At 48.7% G+C, this 18,326-nt stretch overlaps 1 protein-coding gene across 4 annotated transcripts in view; it reads right to left on the bottom strand.

Moving 5' to 3' along the window:
• KMT2A (lysine methyltransferase 2A) overlaps positions 1-17,695 on the bottom strand; it is a 45,805-nt gene extending 28,110 nt beyond the window's left edge. For 2 of the 4 annotated variants that reach the window (XM_072355135.1, XM_072355136.1), the window contains exons 1-5: positions 16,337-16,711; positions 6,793-6,862; positions 3,359-6,027; positions 1,919-2,096; positions 1,294-1,528 (exon numbers count right to left, since the gene is read on the bottom strand). In XM_072355135.1, coding sequence (XP_072211236.1) covers positions 1,294-1,528; positions 1,919-2,096; positions 3,359-6,027; positions 6,793-6,862; positions 16,337-16,684 — 3,500 coding nt within the window. In that variant the 5' untranslated portion in view covers positions 16,685-16,711. Of the gene's footprint in view, positions 1-1,293; positions 1,529-1,918; positions 2,097-3,358; positions 6,028-6,792; positions 6,863-16,336; positions 16,712-17,476 lie in introns of those variants that run through there. The other 2 variants (XM_072355138.1, XM_072355137.1) reach the window with 2 other exon arrangements.
• Between the last annotated feature and the right edge of the window lie 631 nt (positions 17,696-18,326).

The following is an 18,326-nucleotide window of genomic DNA, read 5'->3' as shown; positions in this document are numbered from 1 at the left end:
TATTTTCCTGTATTTTCTTCCCCCCGCCCCCTACACAATTTTGAAGATAATAAAACATTGCTTCACTGGTAAATACCCCATCGATCCCATTTCTTAGAAACTGGCATTTGGGAAGTATCACAATACTTCTAAGAGCTCTGAAACAACATCAGACACTCACCAATAGGTTTTATGTAACCCTAACAGGCCATTTCAGATTAAAAAATACATATATATTCTATTTCCATGGAGTGGGATTGGATTAAATGTAACCAAATATTTTTTAAGCATTCAGTTCCTATTTTCCTCATGTCTAATGCACGTTGTCTTCTAAATATTGAGCAACAGACTTTGTTTCTGCCTTCATTCTTGTAGCAAAGTCAGTGGTTTTGAAACCCAGCCCAAGGCCGGGGCAAAGCTGCTAGGAGTTAGATTACTTATGTTCAGAAGTCTGCTGTCTGCTTTCACACAGATGAGCACCCTATAGCAATTCTCAGAGCTGCACTTTATAAATAGCTTTTATATCACAATCTTTCTGATACCACTTCATTTGCTGCCTTTTCAGGCAGATTATCTAGTCTGGAAAAATCAATTTGAGAGAGCAATTAAAAAAGCAGAAGGTTCAGAGTAAGTGATATGAATAAAAAGATGGGAAAACTAAGTAATGGAGTTATTTCCTAATGATATCCAGAGACATCCTTGCTATACGAAGCGTATATTCATGAGATAAATTTCATTTAGAAAAAAAAAGCTCTCCATAAACACATTCTGGGAGAACAAGAGGTAAAATATATCTGCATACATTGCCATTCATTCCTGCAATAATCATCTTTCACTCAGAGGGTGGTGATGCACTGGAACAGGTTGCCCAAGGAGGTTGTGGATGTCCCATCCCTGCAGACATTCAAGGCCAGGCTGGATGTGGCTCTGGGCAGCCTAGTCTAGTGGCTGGCAACCCTGCCTATGGCAGGGGGGTTGAAACTAGATGATCTTTGAGATCCCTTTCAACCCAGGCTATTCTATGATTCTATGAATAACCCATAGTGCTGAATGAAAGTCACTGGTCTCGTTTCAAATGGCTCTCAGTGCTACTGTGACAGTGTCTTCTGAACTTCAGAAAGAGCTCATGAAAAGCACAGCTTCAATCAGGATCAACCCTCCTAAATTAAATTGCTTTTAAATCCCTATAGTGATCCAGCCTCAGCACAGGCCAAATTCATCCAAAGCCTGTTGTTTCCCACCCCAGAGCGTGGGTGTGCTTATCCTGCTCCGTACACAGATTAGCCAAGCAGCTTCTCAAATACTCAGACTTACTTGCAGCACTGCTTCTTTATATTCCGCCCACCAAACTTGGGTTTGTCCAGACAGTTAGTGCAGACACCACAGTCCTCTGGAACCTGACAGCCTGAGCACTGCCCACAACGCCTCGAGCGTCGGCCCTTCTTCACTGGAGGTTCTTGCTGTGCCTTGTTTCTGGTTACCGGCTTAATTGGTTTGATAGGTGGAGCAAGAGGTTCAGCCTCTTCAGAGCCAGCTACTGATGATTTGTCTATTAGAATAAAAAATTCTGTGAATTCATAGAAGTCAAATAATCTTACTGAAGTGTCTAATGAGCTCATGGAATCCCTTCTATTACATCTAAGTTCACCTTCAGAGCCACACAAGGGGCATGTGAGACCACATATGTATACATATATACAAGGTCCATACACACACACACCGCCCTCAACAGACCTCAAGTGCAGCACATAACAGATTTCTGTAAAAATTAACAGTGGTTAAAAGGGTTAACCTTGTCCTAGTGGCATTTTAATTGCTTAAGATTTCATCCTCACAGGTTCAGATGTGATTTCAGTTGTATTTATTACAAATGGAAAGATGCCATTAACCCAACTAGCAGACTTTCCATGAATCCACAAGTGAAAATTGGAAGTCTTACCATCATTCCCCATGGAAGACAGTATCTTCTCTCGCTCTTCCCACGGTAAGGCACTCAGAGTGGGCATGTCATCAGGAAACACCGCTCGCTTTCGGCCCAGGGCAACAGCTGCTCTCCTGCAAACATGCTTTATTCGTGGTCCTCGGACTGACGTTTCTGATGAATCGCTCTCTTGTCCCTGGATTTCAAGATATGAAAACAGACAGTGTTCCTAAGAAAGGTACAGAAGCGGGACTGTGACACATGCAATGGAAACTTCTAAATAACCTAAGAATTAAAGTATATCCTAGCTTGCATTTTGTAAGAGCCATGGTAAAAATAAAGACTCTCGGCCTTCTAAGCCTCAGATACCCAAGAGAAGATAATTCAAAAGGACAAGAAGTTTTGCTCATACGGATTTACAAAGTTTCTACCTGTTACTGAAAAGCAGACTCACTCCTGAAGCCATATGTTATCAAAGCAACGGCATTAGAAATCCAGAGTTGACTGGAATCAGGATAAACAGACTAACGTTGGGTACAAACTGATCTGGCAGAAGATAGAGGAAAGTCAAGCTGTTTAAATCAGGCTCTTTGACAGCTTTGGAGCTGCCAGGATGAGGGCACTGTGTTTACTGAGGTGAAAAATGCAGTAATTTCGTGCAATTTTCCATGCTTTCAATGCAAGGTTCTGAGACGTATCCTAATAAAAGAACTCCCCCAAACAATTAATTGCAAGGGTCTGGGTTTCTTAATACAAACACGCCAAGCACACACATTTTCATTTTGGGGACAAAAGAGAAGCACTAATAATTTCTAACATTAACATTATCAAGGAAAGTAATAGTTCAAATAAAAAGGAAATATTCTGTGACAAGGTATTGCTATCATATAACACCTACCTTTTTGATAGCTAAATAGATTTGCAGGGTGCGTTTGTGGTGGGGCAAATGCAGAGAAAGCAGGAGGAAGCAGTTCTCCAACCAGATGCAAAATCCCAAAGAATTTTGCCTCTGACCAAAAGTAACAGACCAGATCATCATACGATACAGTTACAGGAGAGAGAACGAGATTAACTTCATCTTCAGAAAAACAACTGCAGTCTGTTAGAACTATGCTTTTAAAAATGCACATTACCCTTGATGTTCACTTTGCTTAGATGTGCACAGAGATACCTAATAACAAGCTCCACCGTACTGCTGTCCAAAACTGCTCCCATCTCCCCTGAGATGAGTACACAGCAGCTTTCTCTCCCCCTCAACTTCTGCCCATGCCTTCTCATTTTTGGATCCCTAGCCATCTGTTGCACTAACAGCTTCTTAGCCTGGCATGTTAATTCTTCACGCTCAGGATATGAAAGCTGCTTGTGATTTTCACTGAATATTGCAAACAAGATGGACCCTAGCAAAAAAAAACCACAACAAAACAACAAACACACATACACAAAAAAGGACAAAAATACCTGTGCTTTTGGCTGATCTGCTTGCTTGAGGGACTTGCTCTTCTCGATCTTGTACAGCTGGGCTTTTGCTTTTTTCAGAAGACTGGCTACCCTTTTGTCAGTCATTGGCAGTTTGTCTGCTTGAGCCAACATAGAGCTGATGGAGGAAGCGGAATGTTTAACGGTGCTTGAAGCAGGAGTAGAGAGACGCAGAGCTTTTTCCTTCTCCAAAGATGGCACAGCAGGGCTGAGGTCCAGATCTGATTTGTCTAACCCTCCTCTACCTTTCTTGGATGTTTTGGTTTTGATGGCTGTTGTATCTACCAGAGCAGCAGTGGAAACATCTGCCACAGGATCTATTGCTGTAGACTTCCTCCGCCCGGCAGTTTTTTTTGCAGAAGATGATGCTGCAACATCTTCACTGACAACTTTTTCTTTGGGCATTTTACCTACAGGAAACAAAGCAGAGCTACTCTGAATTTCTGACCCTTTTCTCCTTTTCTCTTTCCTTGACTCACGTTTGTTCTCCTTCTCTCTCTCTCTGTCTTTCTCTCTGCTCTTGTCCTTCTCCACACTCTTATCAGCGTCTTTATCTTTGGACAGTTCCTCTGTTGCCCTGTCTTTGTTTCTGCCTCTCTCTGTCTGGGGACTTGTTGTGAACCAAGGAAAGAGAGGAGTAGGACTACTAGATGAGAAAGGCTCTGCTGGAGTGCTAGTCTGCTTCCTTTGTCTCTGGCTTCTTTCTGCTGATTCCCCAGACTGTGTTAGGGAATGGGAAGGAAAAGTAAAAGTTGAATTTAAGGCACTAGTGGCAAGAGAACTAACAGAAATGCTAGTTAATGAGGAAGAGACAGAAGACTGTGGGGTGAGAGTTGTCAGGTCAGAGGTACTAAGTCTCCCACTTCTTGTCCTCATGGAGTGCGAAGGAGATCTGGGTTCTGAGCGGATAGGGCTAAACACTTTTCTCTTTCGTTTCCTAGAAGAGACACCTGTTGCAGAAGTTCCCGTAGTGGTTCGACCAACGGCTGAGGGCAAAGTTACAGATTCAAAGATTCTGGAGTGGGCCTCGCTTGGAGTGAATCTCGGAGCTCTCAGAAGAGGACTTCTCTTGTGCATATCAAATCTTGTTCCAGAATGAAGAGAAAACAGACGTGCTGGAGCCGTAGCACCTGGCGTCGAGAAGCCAGACGCAAAGCCAACGTCCTCCGGTGTCAGCGGCGGGGGTCTGAAGTTATCAAATATTGGTTTGCGAATAAGACCCTCTTTGGCATATTTTGCTGATGAGAAGTACTGTGGTTCTGACCTGGAATGCTTTAGAGAGGTCCACCTAAACGTTGGCTCTCGCAGAATTGATTTACGTTTCTCTTGCATTGGTGCAGCAGAAGTGGGAAGAAAGGGTGAGGCTAACGGTATGGTAGGAGGCATAAGCCAGGGAGTGTGGTCTGAGATGCCGGAAGCAGGTTGTAGTGGTGGGGGAGGAGTGAGCAGAGGGGGAGGAGGAGAGGAGGAGGACTGCTGCTGTGGCACACTTGGCAAGGCTGACAGCTTTTTAGCAGTCCTCTGGCCAAAACTCCTTTCTGTTATCGAAAACCTTCTGTTCCTCCTGTCGCCGTTATCATTCTCAGGGGACTGAGAAACGGGTAGAGGTGTGTGAACTTCTGGAGTATTACTTCGTTCCTCAGAAAGCGTCTGCATCTCCTCAGAAGCCTGAGAGTCTGTAGACGTATCAACGCTTGGGCTACTGGACCGGGAGGAGTCTGAAGACATCTGAGATGAATGCTGAGAAGCAGCACTGGATTTTTCACTGGATCCACAAGACGTAGCACTGAACCTGCTGTTCGGCGTGGATTCTAGTCGGGATATTTTAATAGGAGGGTCATAGTCTTCATCTTCAATGAACCGTTTGGGTGTTTTAATAATCCGTGAAGAGATAGCGCTTACAACTGGCATGATGAACTGTCGGATGTTTTTAAGCTGGGTTCTCCCCTTTCGGCCCTGCAGTTTGGCTGCTTCTTTCTCAATCTTTTTTTGTGCCCCCTTCTTAGCCCTCTGCAAAAGTTGCTTAGCGATCGTTGCATCTGTCCTTTTTGTGGAAGGTATGATCCTAACAGGCTTAATCCTGCGTGGACTCTGTCTGACAGCAGTCTTCTCTTCCTTCGTAGGAGGCGGCGTGCCATCCTTTTCTTTACGTATCCTTTGGGGTTTCTCCAGCTGTGAATTTATGACCAAGCTTGAGGAAGTCTTCAAACGTTCAGAAGATGGCGGCCTTCCTCTCCTGCGCACAATCTGAACACTTTTCCTCCCTATCTGAATTTTTGCCCCAGGCTTAAATTTAGATTTTAGTGGGGAGAGTTTACTAGTTCTTAATTTCTTAATTTTAGTTGCTTGCTGAAACGTAGTGGATGGTGACCTTTTGATTTTTTTCAGACTCTCTTTATCTTCTTTGCTTCCCTTCTGAATATCTGATGTGTCCTTAACTTGCGACAACTTGAACTTTACGCTAGTAAGTGTTGGAGGTCTTCCTCGCCTTTTTTCCCCACTTTTCAGTTCTTTCTTCTTTACTTTCTCCATGGATGTGGTTTCAGACTTGCTTGAAGGGGAACACACTGATGAAGAGTCTGACAATACAGCTGAACTCCGGTCAGAACTGCTCCGGGGCCTCCCACGAGGTTTTCGTGGACTAGATTTAACTGAGAGGGAAGCAGAGAAAGCAGAGTACACATTAAATTTCCCTGAGCGTCAGATCAGCACTGTCTAGGTCACAAAGGTACTTACTCGGTATAAATCACATAACCTGGACAAGTTGCTAAAACACCTCAGTTCATTAAGAAATAAAAAATAGCATTTATTAATATATAGACAAAGAATTCCATCACAAAATAATCTCTTCAAAATCTCTAAGTAAAATATACAAAAGAAAATGAAACCCCTAGTTTTAGCTTTGAAATACATCTAGCACTCAGGACTCCAGTTAGAATCAACAAGCAGACATGTGCGACTTGATTACTCACCTCTACCAGTGCATCTCAATCCACACCCACCAACCCAGCTATTCCACTTCTGGATCTTCACATAGCTCTCACTACATACTTCATTCTTCGTGTGAAATACCCTATTAGCAAGGCTGTCCACAATAAAATTCACTGGCAAGGCTTAATTGAGTGCAGTGTTGTGGTGAATGAGTAGAGTACTGTGGTGAGAGCAATTACTGATGAGAACCTAAATCAAAACCACTCATTTGCTTTCAGACCCATTGTCATTTCAACCTACCTCTTGAACAGATCAAACCTAAAGACACCACAGTGATAGACAGCACCCAAAACTAAACTGAATCCAAGGACCATCCAATGCCCTTTACGGTGTATGAGATTTAAGACAAGAAACAAGAAAGACATGAGAACAGCATCACAAAGGAGCACAGGAAGTCAACATGCACTCCTGCTACTTGAACGTACCTGTGGGGGACCGGGTGGGACTTTGTACTTTGATTTCTTCATCTGAACCAAAACCTAGGAACTGTTCATCCTGCAACAAAAAAAGAGGATTAACATCTGGGAACTTCAATGGGGCCTTTACTTCCCTCCAGCCCCATTCTGAGCAGCCTCCCCCTGCTCCCACAAAAGCGATGCTCGCAGGCCCTGGAAGGAAAGCACACAGTTTCAGGGCTTCTGCCAACCCCGCAGGCCTTCAGATGTAGCCCACCCCAATACCTCCACCACCCAATGGCCTCCAAGCTGAGCAACAGGCTGGACTGGACTCCAACTGCTGACATGAAGATGGAGCAATCCCGAAGGCATTGTTCTCTCTACAACAGCTCTGAAACCCTGCAACAGCACTGGGTATATGGAAATACCACTAACCAGTACGGTTTATTCTTTATCCTGACAGTGACAACAGAAACCAAAAAGAAACAGGAAAAACAGCAACAAAAAACAACACTACAACAAGTGCTGTAAGATAAGGTGCAGATCACGAATTAAGTAACACCAACGTAAGGCAAATCACAACTGGCAAAAAGGCTCACGCTACAAAAAGCTGCTGAATTGTGAGATGGCCACTTTCAATACAGCAAAGCAAATCAATATCCCAGTGCAATTCTCAAGTCACTCTGTTCATATTAAGTCAGTTTTCTCACAGAGTATGCAAATGTAAATCCTCGTGATGTAACACCAATGTTTGTGACTCTATTTTTATGCTGATCTGTGTTTCCTGGTGCAATTTCACCTCGAGCAATTACGTTCCCCATTCTTAAATTCCCTCTGCCACTTGCTGCTTGCTTCTTTAAGCACCTGTGCACCCTTGCAGCATGCTGGAAAGTAACTTCTTGTTCTACCAGGAAGGTTCCACAGCTCTAATGGCAACAACTCGAGTCTTCAATGAGCTCTGAGAGAGGAAGTACTTGAAAAATAGTATGCTGAAAGGAAAAAGGAGCAATACTACGGAAGGGGAATCCTTCAGCAGCGCAAATCAACAACAACAACTGCTTTATTTAGCTCTGGGCTGATTCAAGAGTATGTTGAAACAGTGCTTCTTTCCCATCTTGTGCTTTATATGTTAAATACCTCATTCACTTATGCTCAGAAAGTCTCAACTGCTGAAACAACACTTTAGTTTTAAAGAAACTGAACCACATGCTGGTAACCTGCATGACCATGCCCAGGAATACGAAATTCATTCAGGTGTTAGGAAATGCAAACCTAAAATACACCGGTTCCACTGGGGTAGCTGAGCTAGCCTGACTCCTATAGGTTTCATGGGGAGCAGCACAAGTGCAGAGCTGTTCTGGGAGATCAAACCTCTGAACTATCATTCCCAATTTCTCCTCTAAACAGCGCCTTCGAAGTTCAACCATTGGCATTCAGCCCTGAACTTCCAATGGTTTTCAGTTTCCTTCCTTTCTTCCCTTACATCTCCGTGAATGTAACTGTCACTCCCACTATGATAGCTTTAAATTCTTTCTTCCCTTGTCCTTCTGTTTTACAAGAACAGATCACAAAAGCGATGCTCCCACGCAGTTTGCAGTGCTCCCTCTGAACAAGTCCAACCCATTCCCACTCCCAGGCCAGCAGTGCTCCCTGCATATCCACCTGACCTGCTCTGGATTTTGTTTGCACTCTGCTCACCCAACATCTTATCTGCCTCTTCAAGCACTAAGACAGACTACGTGTGGAGCTGTGGAGGATGTATGTGAAACAAGCTGACAGCTACAGGCTTTGGAGGCTTCATAAGGGGGCTGCTGAGCTAAATTGAGGGAAAAAATAATTAAACTCCTTGCTGAGAGGAAGGCTAACAATAACTATTAATCCTAAAGACCACTTGGTGTAAAAGATAGCAATGATTTCTTTCCATAAAGCAATTCAGTTCCAAGTCTCTCAGCTCCAATTAAACATCCCCCAGTGCTTCATTCATTTGCTGTGCAGAAACAGTGCTGAACGAGGGGAGCTCACAGCTGCAGCTCCGGACCCACAGTGCTGCTGTGTGAAAAGCACACCTTTAAGGCTTTTAATACCAAAAGCATCTGGAATATTTTGTCTTCATGTCTCACACTAGCCTGTCCTACATGGAAGTTAGTAATCCCAGAAAGTACAGTCGTGTAAGTTGGATTTTCTTCTTCATATGGAACAAAAAGAAATGAGACGTGAGCAAAATCTTGCCCCACCATCTTATATTATACAAAGCCCTTGGAAACTTGCAATTAAAAATAAGCTCACTTAGGATACCAAAGGGGCAAGGGCATTGTGTAGCAGCAGTTATTGTCATGAGATGGCAGTTTGGCATTCAAAGAGTGGGACAGACAGAAGCCAAGCTCCTAATGGTTCTTCTGCCCAGAACAGAACACTGAGTTGGAAGAAACCAGAACTCACAATGCAGCCCGCAGGTACTCCAGGCACAACCCCCCCCTCCACCTTTCTATGAGCTTAATGAAAAGAAATAAGGACTTAAGCACCACTTTTACTTCCCCTAAGAAGGTTGCTCAGATCTGCTTCCCTGCGGTCTGACCCAGGTCAGGGCTTCCTTACAACTGCACAGGGAGGAAAGCTGGAGAAAATTCAAGGCAACATGCACAGTTTCTGCAATAAGAATCCCCATTCCTGCTATTCTGAAGAGAAGCTTCCCATAAGATATCACAGAGCTACTATCCTGCCCCAGCCATCACAAAACAACTTGGAAACATACAACCTCTCAGCAAATACATGGAATCTGGGGCCATGAAGTAAGTAGGATAAAAGCCAACTGTCTAACAGTCCACAAACCAGAACCTGCATCATTTTCAAACTAGCCACTCTTAAGCGACAAGTCCAATGGGTTAAATAAACTCTGGCTTCAGCCCAGTACCCTGGGAATGATCATCCTCTCTTATTTCCTACCAAGCAGTCACAAGAATTGTCTACAGTGAAGAGGCTCTCCAAAAAAATAATTACTTTGGCTCCATTCTCAGAAATAGCACGACCAATATGCCATTCAGGTTTGTTTGCTGATGTTCACGAGGGCATCATTGACCTCAGAGTGGCCATTCTCACAAAGTAAGAAGGAGGCCATGTAAATTCAGCCAAATTAGCAATGATGGAGAAGGCTGCTAAGTACTCGTATGCATTAATGTGGCTGTTATCCATTCGGTCAGTCCTATGGCAAAACTGAGTTTGGAGACAAATAAAGAAGGAAGTCTCCTCCGTTTTTTTCCCCAAAGTTGGTATAAAACACGACAGATGGAGAGTGATTAAAAACCACAACGGTTTTTCACATGGCCTCATTTACCTGAGAAAGAACAATGCAACACAAAGGTCATCCAGGATTATAAGTAACGGGATGAGGACAGGCTCACCTCATGGGCAAGGCTCAAAACAGCTCTCCATGCAGGGGCTGCCCAGCTTCCAATGCACCTCCCCACCCAACACTCAGCACACAGCCCAGGCTAGACCTTGAGGTTGTGAGCAGATGAGTGGAGTCTTCCCTTGAAGTAACCCAGTTCCTGCAAGAACAGGAAAGTCCCAAACACATCCTTGTTTGAACTCAACCCACCACAGCACTCTGGAGCAAAATTACCTTTCAAGGAACTTCTGATTGAAGATCTCAGAGGAAAACCCAGCTACAGACACAAACCTGTCCTGAAGGAACTGGCTTTCTGATTTCTGAGTAATACTACAACCCAAACCACCACAGACCTGTCAAACTGCAGAGGTCTCTTATCGATGATATCAGAATCACTAAACCCGAACCTCTTACAGAGGTCTATGTCACTTAAAAGCAGAGCTATCCGAACCTTGCTTCACTTCTCTTCCTACTCACCGTTCTGGTTTTGGCCCCAGTTCTGCAGCACCTCATCTTCTTGGAAAGAGAGGAGCTATTTTTAGCAGCTCATTCAGCAGCATGCTTGGTAACTACAGCACCGTGTCTCAGGGCCTCCTTCCAAAGCAACGGGCATCCTCAGAGGGCAGCAATGAGCAACACTAGAGCCCAACTCTGGGGGCACTCGTGGCTTTGTGGGAGGTGGACCCCCTGGTAATGCTGGGAGATGCTGCCCAGGTGTTACTTAGGGGCAGCCTCGCTAACAAATGTTTGTGACCAGGCTGCCCAGCTGCCCTTTCACTCTAACTCAATATCCAAAAGCTGTGAATGGGAACCATACAGGAACCCTGCTAGGAACTTGCCTCAAAACAGCCCCAGCATCCTGTATGTCAAGTAAAACTCTCAACTATTCACCTCCCCATGACAACAGAAAGACCTGGCCCTGCCACTGTTTGCAGCAGTACTTTCAGACACTAATTGCAACAACACAGCCCTGGTTAGAGCTCCAGTTTGGGAGTCCCTGAGCTTGTAGAATCACACAGAGCAACCCACTGCAACCGTCTCACAGGGTGCGCTGATCAGCACTGCCAGCTTGCTAGAAGGAAAATCCCAATATCCAGCAGCAGGGGGGAACAACACAGCCAGTCTGTCACTATTTGGCCCAAACCACAAGCAACAGGCTCACTTCTAACAGCTCACCAACAAAACACAGGCGGTTCCCATGTGCTGCCCAGCTACGACTCCCATCAGTCAATACTCCATATGAAGACTTCTGATTCACAGCAGGAATACTCGAAGCAGTTGAGAAATGCTCTTGTTTCACTTGCAATACCACCACTCAGAGTCAGCTGTACTATTGTGTAGAGAAATTCAACTTGCACCCAAGCAAAGAAAGGCAACAGCAGAGCCTCAGTCTGCAACTCACAGAGCACTGGCACTCTGCTCTACAACAAACACTTAGGAAGCAATGCTCCAGCTGAACTTCCACAACTGAGAGATGGAAAGAACTGCAAAGCTGTGGTTAAATAAAAGCAGACGCAGCTCACCACGCTGCCCAGACACCAAAACATGGCCTGAAGTGCTTCTGACACTTCTGCACACACAGAGCTGTGCTCTGTAGCTGCTGTATCAAAGGATAAAGAAAAAAAATTATCTTCAATAACAATGACTCATCTTTCACTTCTCAAGAAATGCATGCCACCTAACGAAGCATAAAAGTATTACAAAGTATTTCTTTGCTTTCTTGCTTCACTCAGTGCAAACAGCACAACCCTCCTGCCAGGCCTTTTGCAGCATCTCTATTAACTTCATGCCCAAGAGCTCTCTTGCTGTCAGTGTGCACAAGGCTGAACTGTGGGCTGACCCTTCAGTGCTGTCAGTAAAACACAACTGGACCATTTGCAAGATGCATTTCTCTCCATCACCATCCTCAGCAGCCACCAACGCTGTAAGGAAAAAGCAAGATCAGCACTGCATGGTGATTCTCCTTACTCGCCCTTTATCAACCAACCCTTGACTGCAAAACCATCAGCTCTAAGTAGATCAGGAGGCTATCAGGATGCCATCCAATACATGCCAGGTATGTTTTACTCAGGTGCTCTAATAGAAGAGGCCAAGAAGAGAGAATGTGCAGTAGGCAGGCATGTTCCCCTGCGTGCGGGCACAGGAGAGAAGCAACCGCTTGCTCTCGGAAGCCACAAGTGGTCTCCTATGCATTCAACAGGTCAGGAGGATGCTGCCTCAGCTGGGAAGCACCTGAAAGCCAGCTAAGGGGGCTGGGAGATGAACAACTGACTCAGAGTTAGCAAGCCTCCTCTCATTTCCTTCGCCTGCGGTACAGTAAAAGCTGCAGTTCAGCACTTCGATTACAGTACAACAAAAGGCAGCAAGAGATGCTCCTGCAAACATCTGCCCTCTGAGTTTTCCAGCACCAAGAAACCCCCAGAGCAGTGAGCATCACTGCATTGAAAACAGCTTCTCATGGGGAAATCCAAATTCCTGTCCTCTAAAAAACTTCACAGAACCGATACTCTGAGGGTTATGAGCACTTGCTAACGCTGACTGAACTTCAGAAACAGGGTGGTTAAAAACCGTACTCTTATTTTCACACTTCTGACAATGATTTCCTAACCCTTCAGAAAGGAAAGGAAAGCGTGAAGGAGCGCACAGCTCTCAGGCTGCAATCTGTACAACCTTCACCTTCATGCCTTTTGCTTTATATCGATACCTGGAAACAGCTCTGCCCCATCTCACAGTCACTAGTAACACTAACTGTAGCAGACCCGTGCTTCCCAGCTCTGCAGTGAACATTCAGCATGAACTAGGAAGGGAAATCCCAATGCAGACAGAACTGTAATGCTCATGGAGGAAAGAAGTTATCCCTACTTCAGCTGGGTGACACAGAAGCCACTCCTCCCCACACATGCTGTGGCACATCTCAAACCAAGCCAGCCATCAGCCACCATCAAAGGCTCTACCATTTGCTTCATAAAACATTATGATCCATGTATAATTACAGCAGCGCTGCTAGAGACACTATCACTGCTATTACATTCCATTTCCAATCTCGAGTTTCTGCAACTTAGCTTTAACTTTCCAACTGATGCAGATTTATGAAGTAAACTGTCAGCACACATCCGACACACTGTCAGCTTTTATGTCCTGAAGCTTCAATTAAACTGCAGTGATGCTGAGGGAGCTCTCAGTGACAGTTCCAACAGATACTCAACAACCACACACCACCTTCTCTTTTATACCACGTTTTACAGAACACAGGCAGAAAACACAAACAAATTCCCCTTATTACTTAAGTGTCATTCCCACCAAGCAGAAAGGATGACACTCGGTATGAGTGCCACTGTTTTCAACCCGGTAGAGCTTTGCTATGCAAAAATCCCCTCTGCCAGCTCCCGCTGTGCCAAAATCAAGTATCACAATGTTGCTCTCTTAAAGCTAAATGGTTTCAATATAACTCAATGAAAAACTGAACTCCAAACAGAAGTGCTCACACAGCACCACCAGAAACTTGGGGAGTATGCCACCACATCCCAGAACTGTGAGCTTTTGTATAGAAATGAAGCCTACAAAATAGATGGCCCTAAAAACACAAGCAGGCCTCTTCCACGTGACTTCGGTCACCTAAACACTAATTAAATGTCAAGGTTTGACTTCTGATACAGAATGTGATCTCAGCTGAAGACAGCAGCTGATGTGGTGCAGGGAGGACAAAAAAGCCCCATGGTAAGTGATGCCAGCATCACCAATGGGCAAAATGAGCCCAGCGAGTGGGAACTCATGGAAGCCCCTCTCTAGAAGATGGCTTTGCCCACAGCCAGGTACCACGCAGGCACCAGAACCTCACCATTAACACACAGCCATGCTCAAGAGACCACAGGCAGAACCCAGACACTCATTGCTCAGATGAATTGGAGCTCTTCTCTCATCCTCTGCTCCTGCCACACAGAAACTTGTGCTGTGGGAGAGAAGAGTCTGTCCTAGGCTTCCCGGTGCTGTGCTCTTCACTATGACTGCAACACACAGAACAAGTCAGTGGTTAAGAACATCTGAAGCTAAAATACTTGGAGCATCACAGAAGGAAAGGCACCTTCTTGTAGGAGCAATGAAGAAAAGAAACCAACCTTTAAGACAACCTGAACCGAATGCTCAAGAGCATCTGCTCTCCTGGATGCACACAAGCAAACACTGCAGTGTCAGAGCAAGAACAAGCATCCTGGGTCTATTCCTTCTCTGCTCGTGGATGGTCAGATAGACCTCAGCTACAGACATCAAGTCACAAAGCAACTTCATTATTACTTCCCACTGCGACAGAAGTTTATAGTAGTTATATAGAAAACAGGTCTCAGAAGAAAAACAGAACCTGAAGATCCAATGAATGTTTTCCCCACCAGCTGCTGGTACCAAAAACGTATTGGAACCATCTTAAAGCAAAGATGCCCTAAAAGCCAAAGTGACAAAAATCTTTCATGGATATCTTTGGCTTTGGAGATGAAAAAGTGTGGTTTGAGAGAAAAGAAGAAAATCCAAAGAAAAGAAAAGAAATAAGTGAAAAGTTTTCATGGAAGATGCAGCAACTTGTTAGCTGTGCCATTGGATCAGTCAGTGAGATGGCAGTCGTTTCTGTTCCTGAACCAACACTTATGAGATGGCATATATAGTAAATAGTACACATAGAAAACTCTTACCAACCTGCTCTATCACAGACAGCAAAATTTACCAGTATAAACGCCAACCACCATGAAGGTTTCAGTACCAACCAAAATGGATGCTAGCAGGCAGCATGCACGCCTTCAGGAGGTGACTACAAGCACTGTTAGGCTGACAGCATCTCCAGACCGCCTCTGAGTTTGTGACTCTGAGCCCCCAGCATCACTGCCTGCTGGAGCAGGAGCTCAGAGCTGCACATGACATCACCCGCCAGAAAGCCCTGAGAACAAACCCCAAAGTAGAACGCACCCTTACACTCGTTTTCATCACCTCTGCTATTACTATCAATCAGTGATGATAAAGCAAAGTAGCTGCTCTTTAACATGACGGACTCATGCACTCCACAGCTGACAGTTTGCCCTCAGAGCCACAGACAGAACATGCCTCCCAGAAAAGCAAAACCAACCAAGAATAAATGCCTTCTATTGTAAAGGAACCAAAGAATTTTCCTGCCACATCAAGGACACAGCTAACAAGCCATGCAAAGCAAGCAACACAGAAAAGGAACGCTGCAGCCTGTAGTAAGTAACACATCCCCATCATGTCTTCCCCGTTCTGTCAATAGGTGGGTTGTTGTCAGACTCTTGCTCTGGCTGCATTAGAATGGCTTAAAAAACAACACAACAAAACGAAGGCAAGTAGAACAACTGAAAAAAAAAGACAAACCAAATAGACAAGCACAGCTCTTCCCTGCTACCCAGCAGCTCTTCCTGCCAGGCTCTGCTGCCCCGGGGTGCAGCTCAGCAGCCAGGTGCAGCCGGGGGCGGCAGGAGGAGGAGCACCGCAGGACCGGTGCCCGCGGCACCCAGGAGGAGCGGGCGCTGACATCTCCGCTTTCTGCTCCGCTCCAGCGCCCGTCCCCCGGTCCGGACAGCTGCTGCCCACCCGTGCTCCCCCCTTAGCGCTTTCTCCTAGCGATCCCGAAGGACCGGAGGCCGGAACACCTCCGAGCATCGCTCCTCCGGGGAGATGCACAGCTGCTGCCAGCGGCCCCTCCCTCCATCCCTCCATCCCTCCCGGTACCGGGGAGCGCGCTCCTCACCCGCCTTCTGCTGCCACCGCGGGCCGCCCTTCCCGACGAAGGAGCCGCGGGAGAAGGATAATGGAGGCGGCGGCGGGGAGGACACACCGGCGGCAAGTCGCGTGCGCGGGGAGGGACCGCGCGGCGCGGAGGCGGGCGGGCGGAGGGCCGGCACCGGACCGACACCGGGCCGACACCACCGCCATCCCCGGCGGGCACCCGCCGCGCGCTGCTCCCGCGGCGCCCCCCGCCGCCACCCCCGGCGGGCAGCCGGCGGCGGGGCGCGCCCTTTGTGCGGAGCGGCGCGGTAGGTGTGTCCGGCGGCGCGGGCCGGGGCTGCGCGGGCAGGGGGTGTGCCGCCCGCCGGGGCGGAGCGGGGATGCTGGCGGGCCGGGACCCGCGCTCCGGGCCGCGCCGCGCCCTCCTCCCTCCTTCCCTTCCCTCCCGCCCCGCCGGCCCCTCCTCACCTCTCCGCTGCCCGCCTCGGCCCCGCAGGCCGCGCGGAACCGCCGCAGGTTGATGCCGATGGCGGCCGAAACCTGGAGAGCCGCGTCGAAGCCCGGTCCCACCCCGGCCGCGGGGCCCCCGGAGCCGCCGGAGCCCGGCGCTGCCCCGCCTCCCCCGCTTCCCGCCGCCCCGCCGCCGGAGCACGGGCCGCCGCGCTCCCCATCGCCCGCCGCCTCCGGGGCCGCCGGTTCGGCCGCTCGCAGGCTCCGCACGGCCGGCACCCGCAGCCGGGACCCCCCCAGCCCTCGGCGGCCCCATCCGCCGCTGCCGGGCCGGGCAGGGAAGCGCCACCGACCGCTGTGCGCCATCTTTACTGTGAGGCGACGAGCCAGAGAGCGGGGCCGGGCCGCGCCCCGCGCCCTGCATATCTCGTCGTTGGCCCGCAAAGGTCCTGCATAAGAGCCGGAGCTATGCAGGTTGCGGGGCGCCGCCATCTCGCCGCCCCGGCACCTGGATGAGCCGCGCGCAACCGGTGAGAGCCCGGCATAACGCTGGGCGATATACAGGGTACCGGGCTAAGGCTCCAGCGCGCCCCCTCGACCTGAATAGTGCAGCGAGCCGCCGCGGCAGCTCGTCATAACCCGGAGCGTTATACAGGTGCGGGGCTCCTCGCACGGCAGCCCCAGAAACGGGCTGTTTCACAAGGCGGCCGTAAGCAGCCCACATAACCGTCACGGCAATGCCGAGCGAGAGCGCGAGTCCCGGCTGCCCGGGATCGCGCATAAGGCATAAGGCGCCCCGCGAGCCCCCTGCATAGCGCTGGGCCGTATGCGGGGCGCGGGGCTTCCGCTCGGCTCAGCCCCGGGCCGGGCATGGAGCGTGAGGAGCGGGCGGGCGTCCCGCATAGCGGCGGTGCGCAGCCAGGCCGCGGGGCGGGCGGTGGGCCCGGGGGCGGCCTCACAGGGTTAGAACGTGGGGGGGGTAGAAGAGAAAGGGAAGGGGTCGCGATGCGGAGGGCTGGCTCCAGCCTTCGGAACCGCCGCGGCCTCCCCCCACCCCGGGCCCAAAGGCTGCGAGGAGGCCCCACCCGCAGGTAGGTGCCTCACGGCAGCCGAGGCCCCGCCGCCCGTCCTGCCCCCCCTCCCACCTCCGCTCCCTACCTGCCGCTCCCCGGGGCTGCTGCGGGGATCCTCCCGCCGTCATCGCCGGGAAGGAGCGGGGATGGTGCCGGAGAGAGGCTGGTTCCGGAGCCCTGATGTCACGGTGCGGCCTCACCTCAGCGCTGTGCCGTGTGGGGAGAATGGGGTTAAATTCCTACAAGTGCCGCTTTGTTCCCTTGGAAAACAGCGCTGCCCAGACACGAGCCGCAGCTGTCAGGCAAAGCCGGTGTGTGCAGGAAGGGAAATAACCTGGTGCCGATCGGCTGGAGGGAAAGAGTGGCAAATGACAGAAGCAAACAAGCAGGGGCCGTGCGGGCTGCTTGGGGTGCAGGCGCTGCGTGCACAGAGCGGGGCTGGGGGTCGGCACTCCTCGTTAGGACTCCTTCTCCCTCCCTCGTTGTCTATTAAAATAAGATGGGTTCTGTCGCTCCAGGGAGCATGAAGAGGACTGGAGCGTGTCCAAGCCTTTCCTAGTCAAGTTGAATTTCACGTTCTCAATGAAGGGAGCTTGACAGCCACTGCAATCCAACAGCAAGCTGCAGCACAGGGCCCAGAGCTGCCCGGGTTGGTTGCATGCTTTCATCCTGGCACAAGCAGCACACACAGGTCGCACAGATGGACCTTATAGACTTGCCTTCTGGTTGGTTCCTTTATGCTGGGGCTGGATCAGTCGTGCTTTTAATCCCACATTTGACCTCTCTTGTCACCCAGTATATGTGCTACAGCCCACCTCTATGAGGCTCATCAGGTTCCCCTCGCAGCTGGGTGATGGATTATGGAACTGGGAGATCAGGAGTGCCCAGCAGTAGTTCACAAGGCTGTCAGTCAGAAACAGAAGAAACAAGCCCCT

Source organism: Excalfactoria chinensis, chromosome 21 (genome assembly GCF_039878825.1).
Source record: "Excalfactoria chinensis isolate bCotChi1 chromosome 21, bCotChi1.hap2, whole genome shotgun sequence".
Taxonomy (NCBI): Eukaryota; Metazoa; Chordata; class Aves; order Galliformes; family Phasianidae; genus Excalfactoria; species Excalfactoria chinensis.
This window is presented reverse-complemented; position numbering and strand designations above follow the sequence as displayed.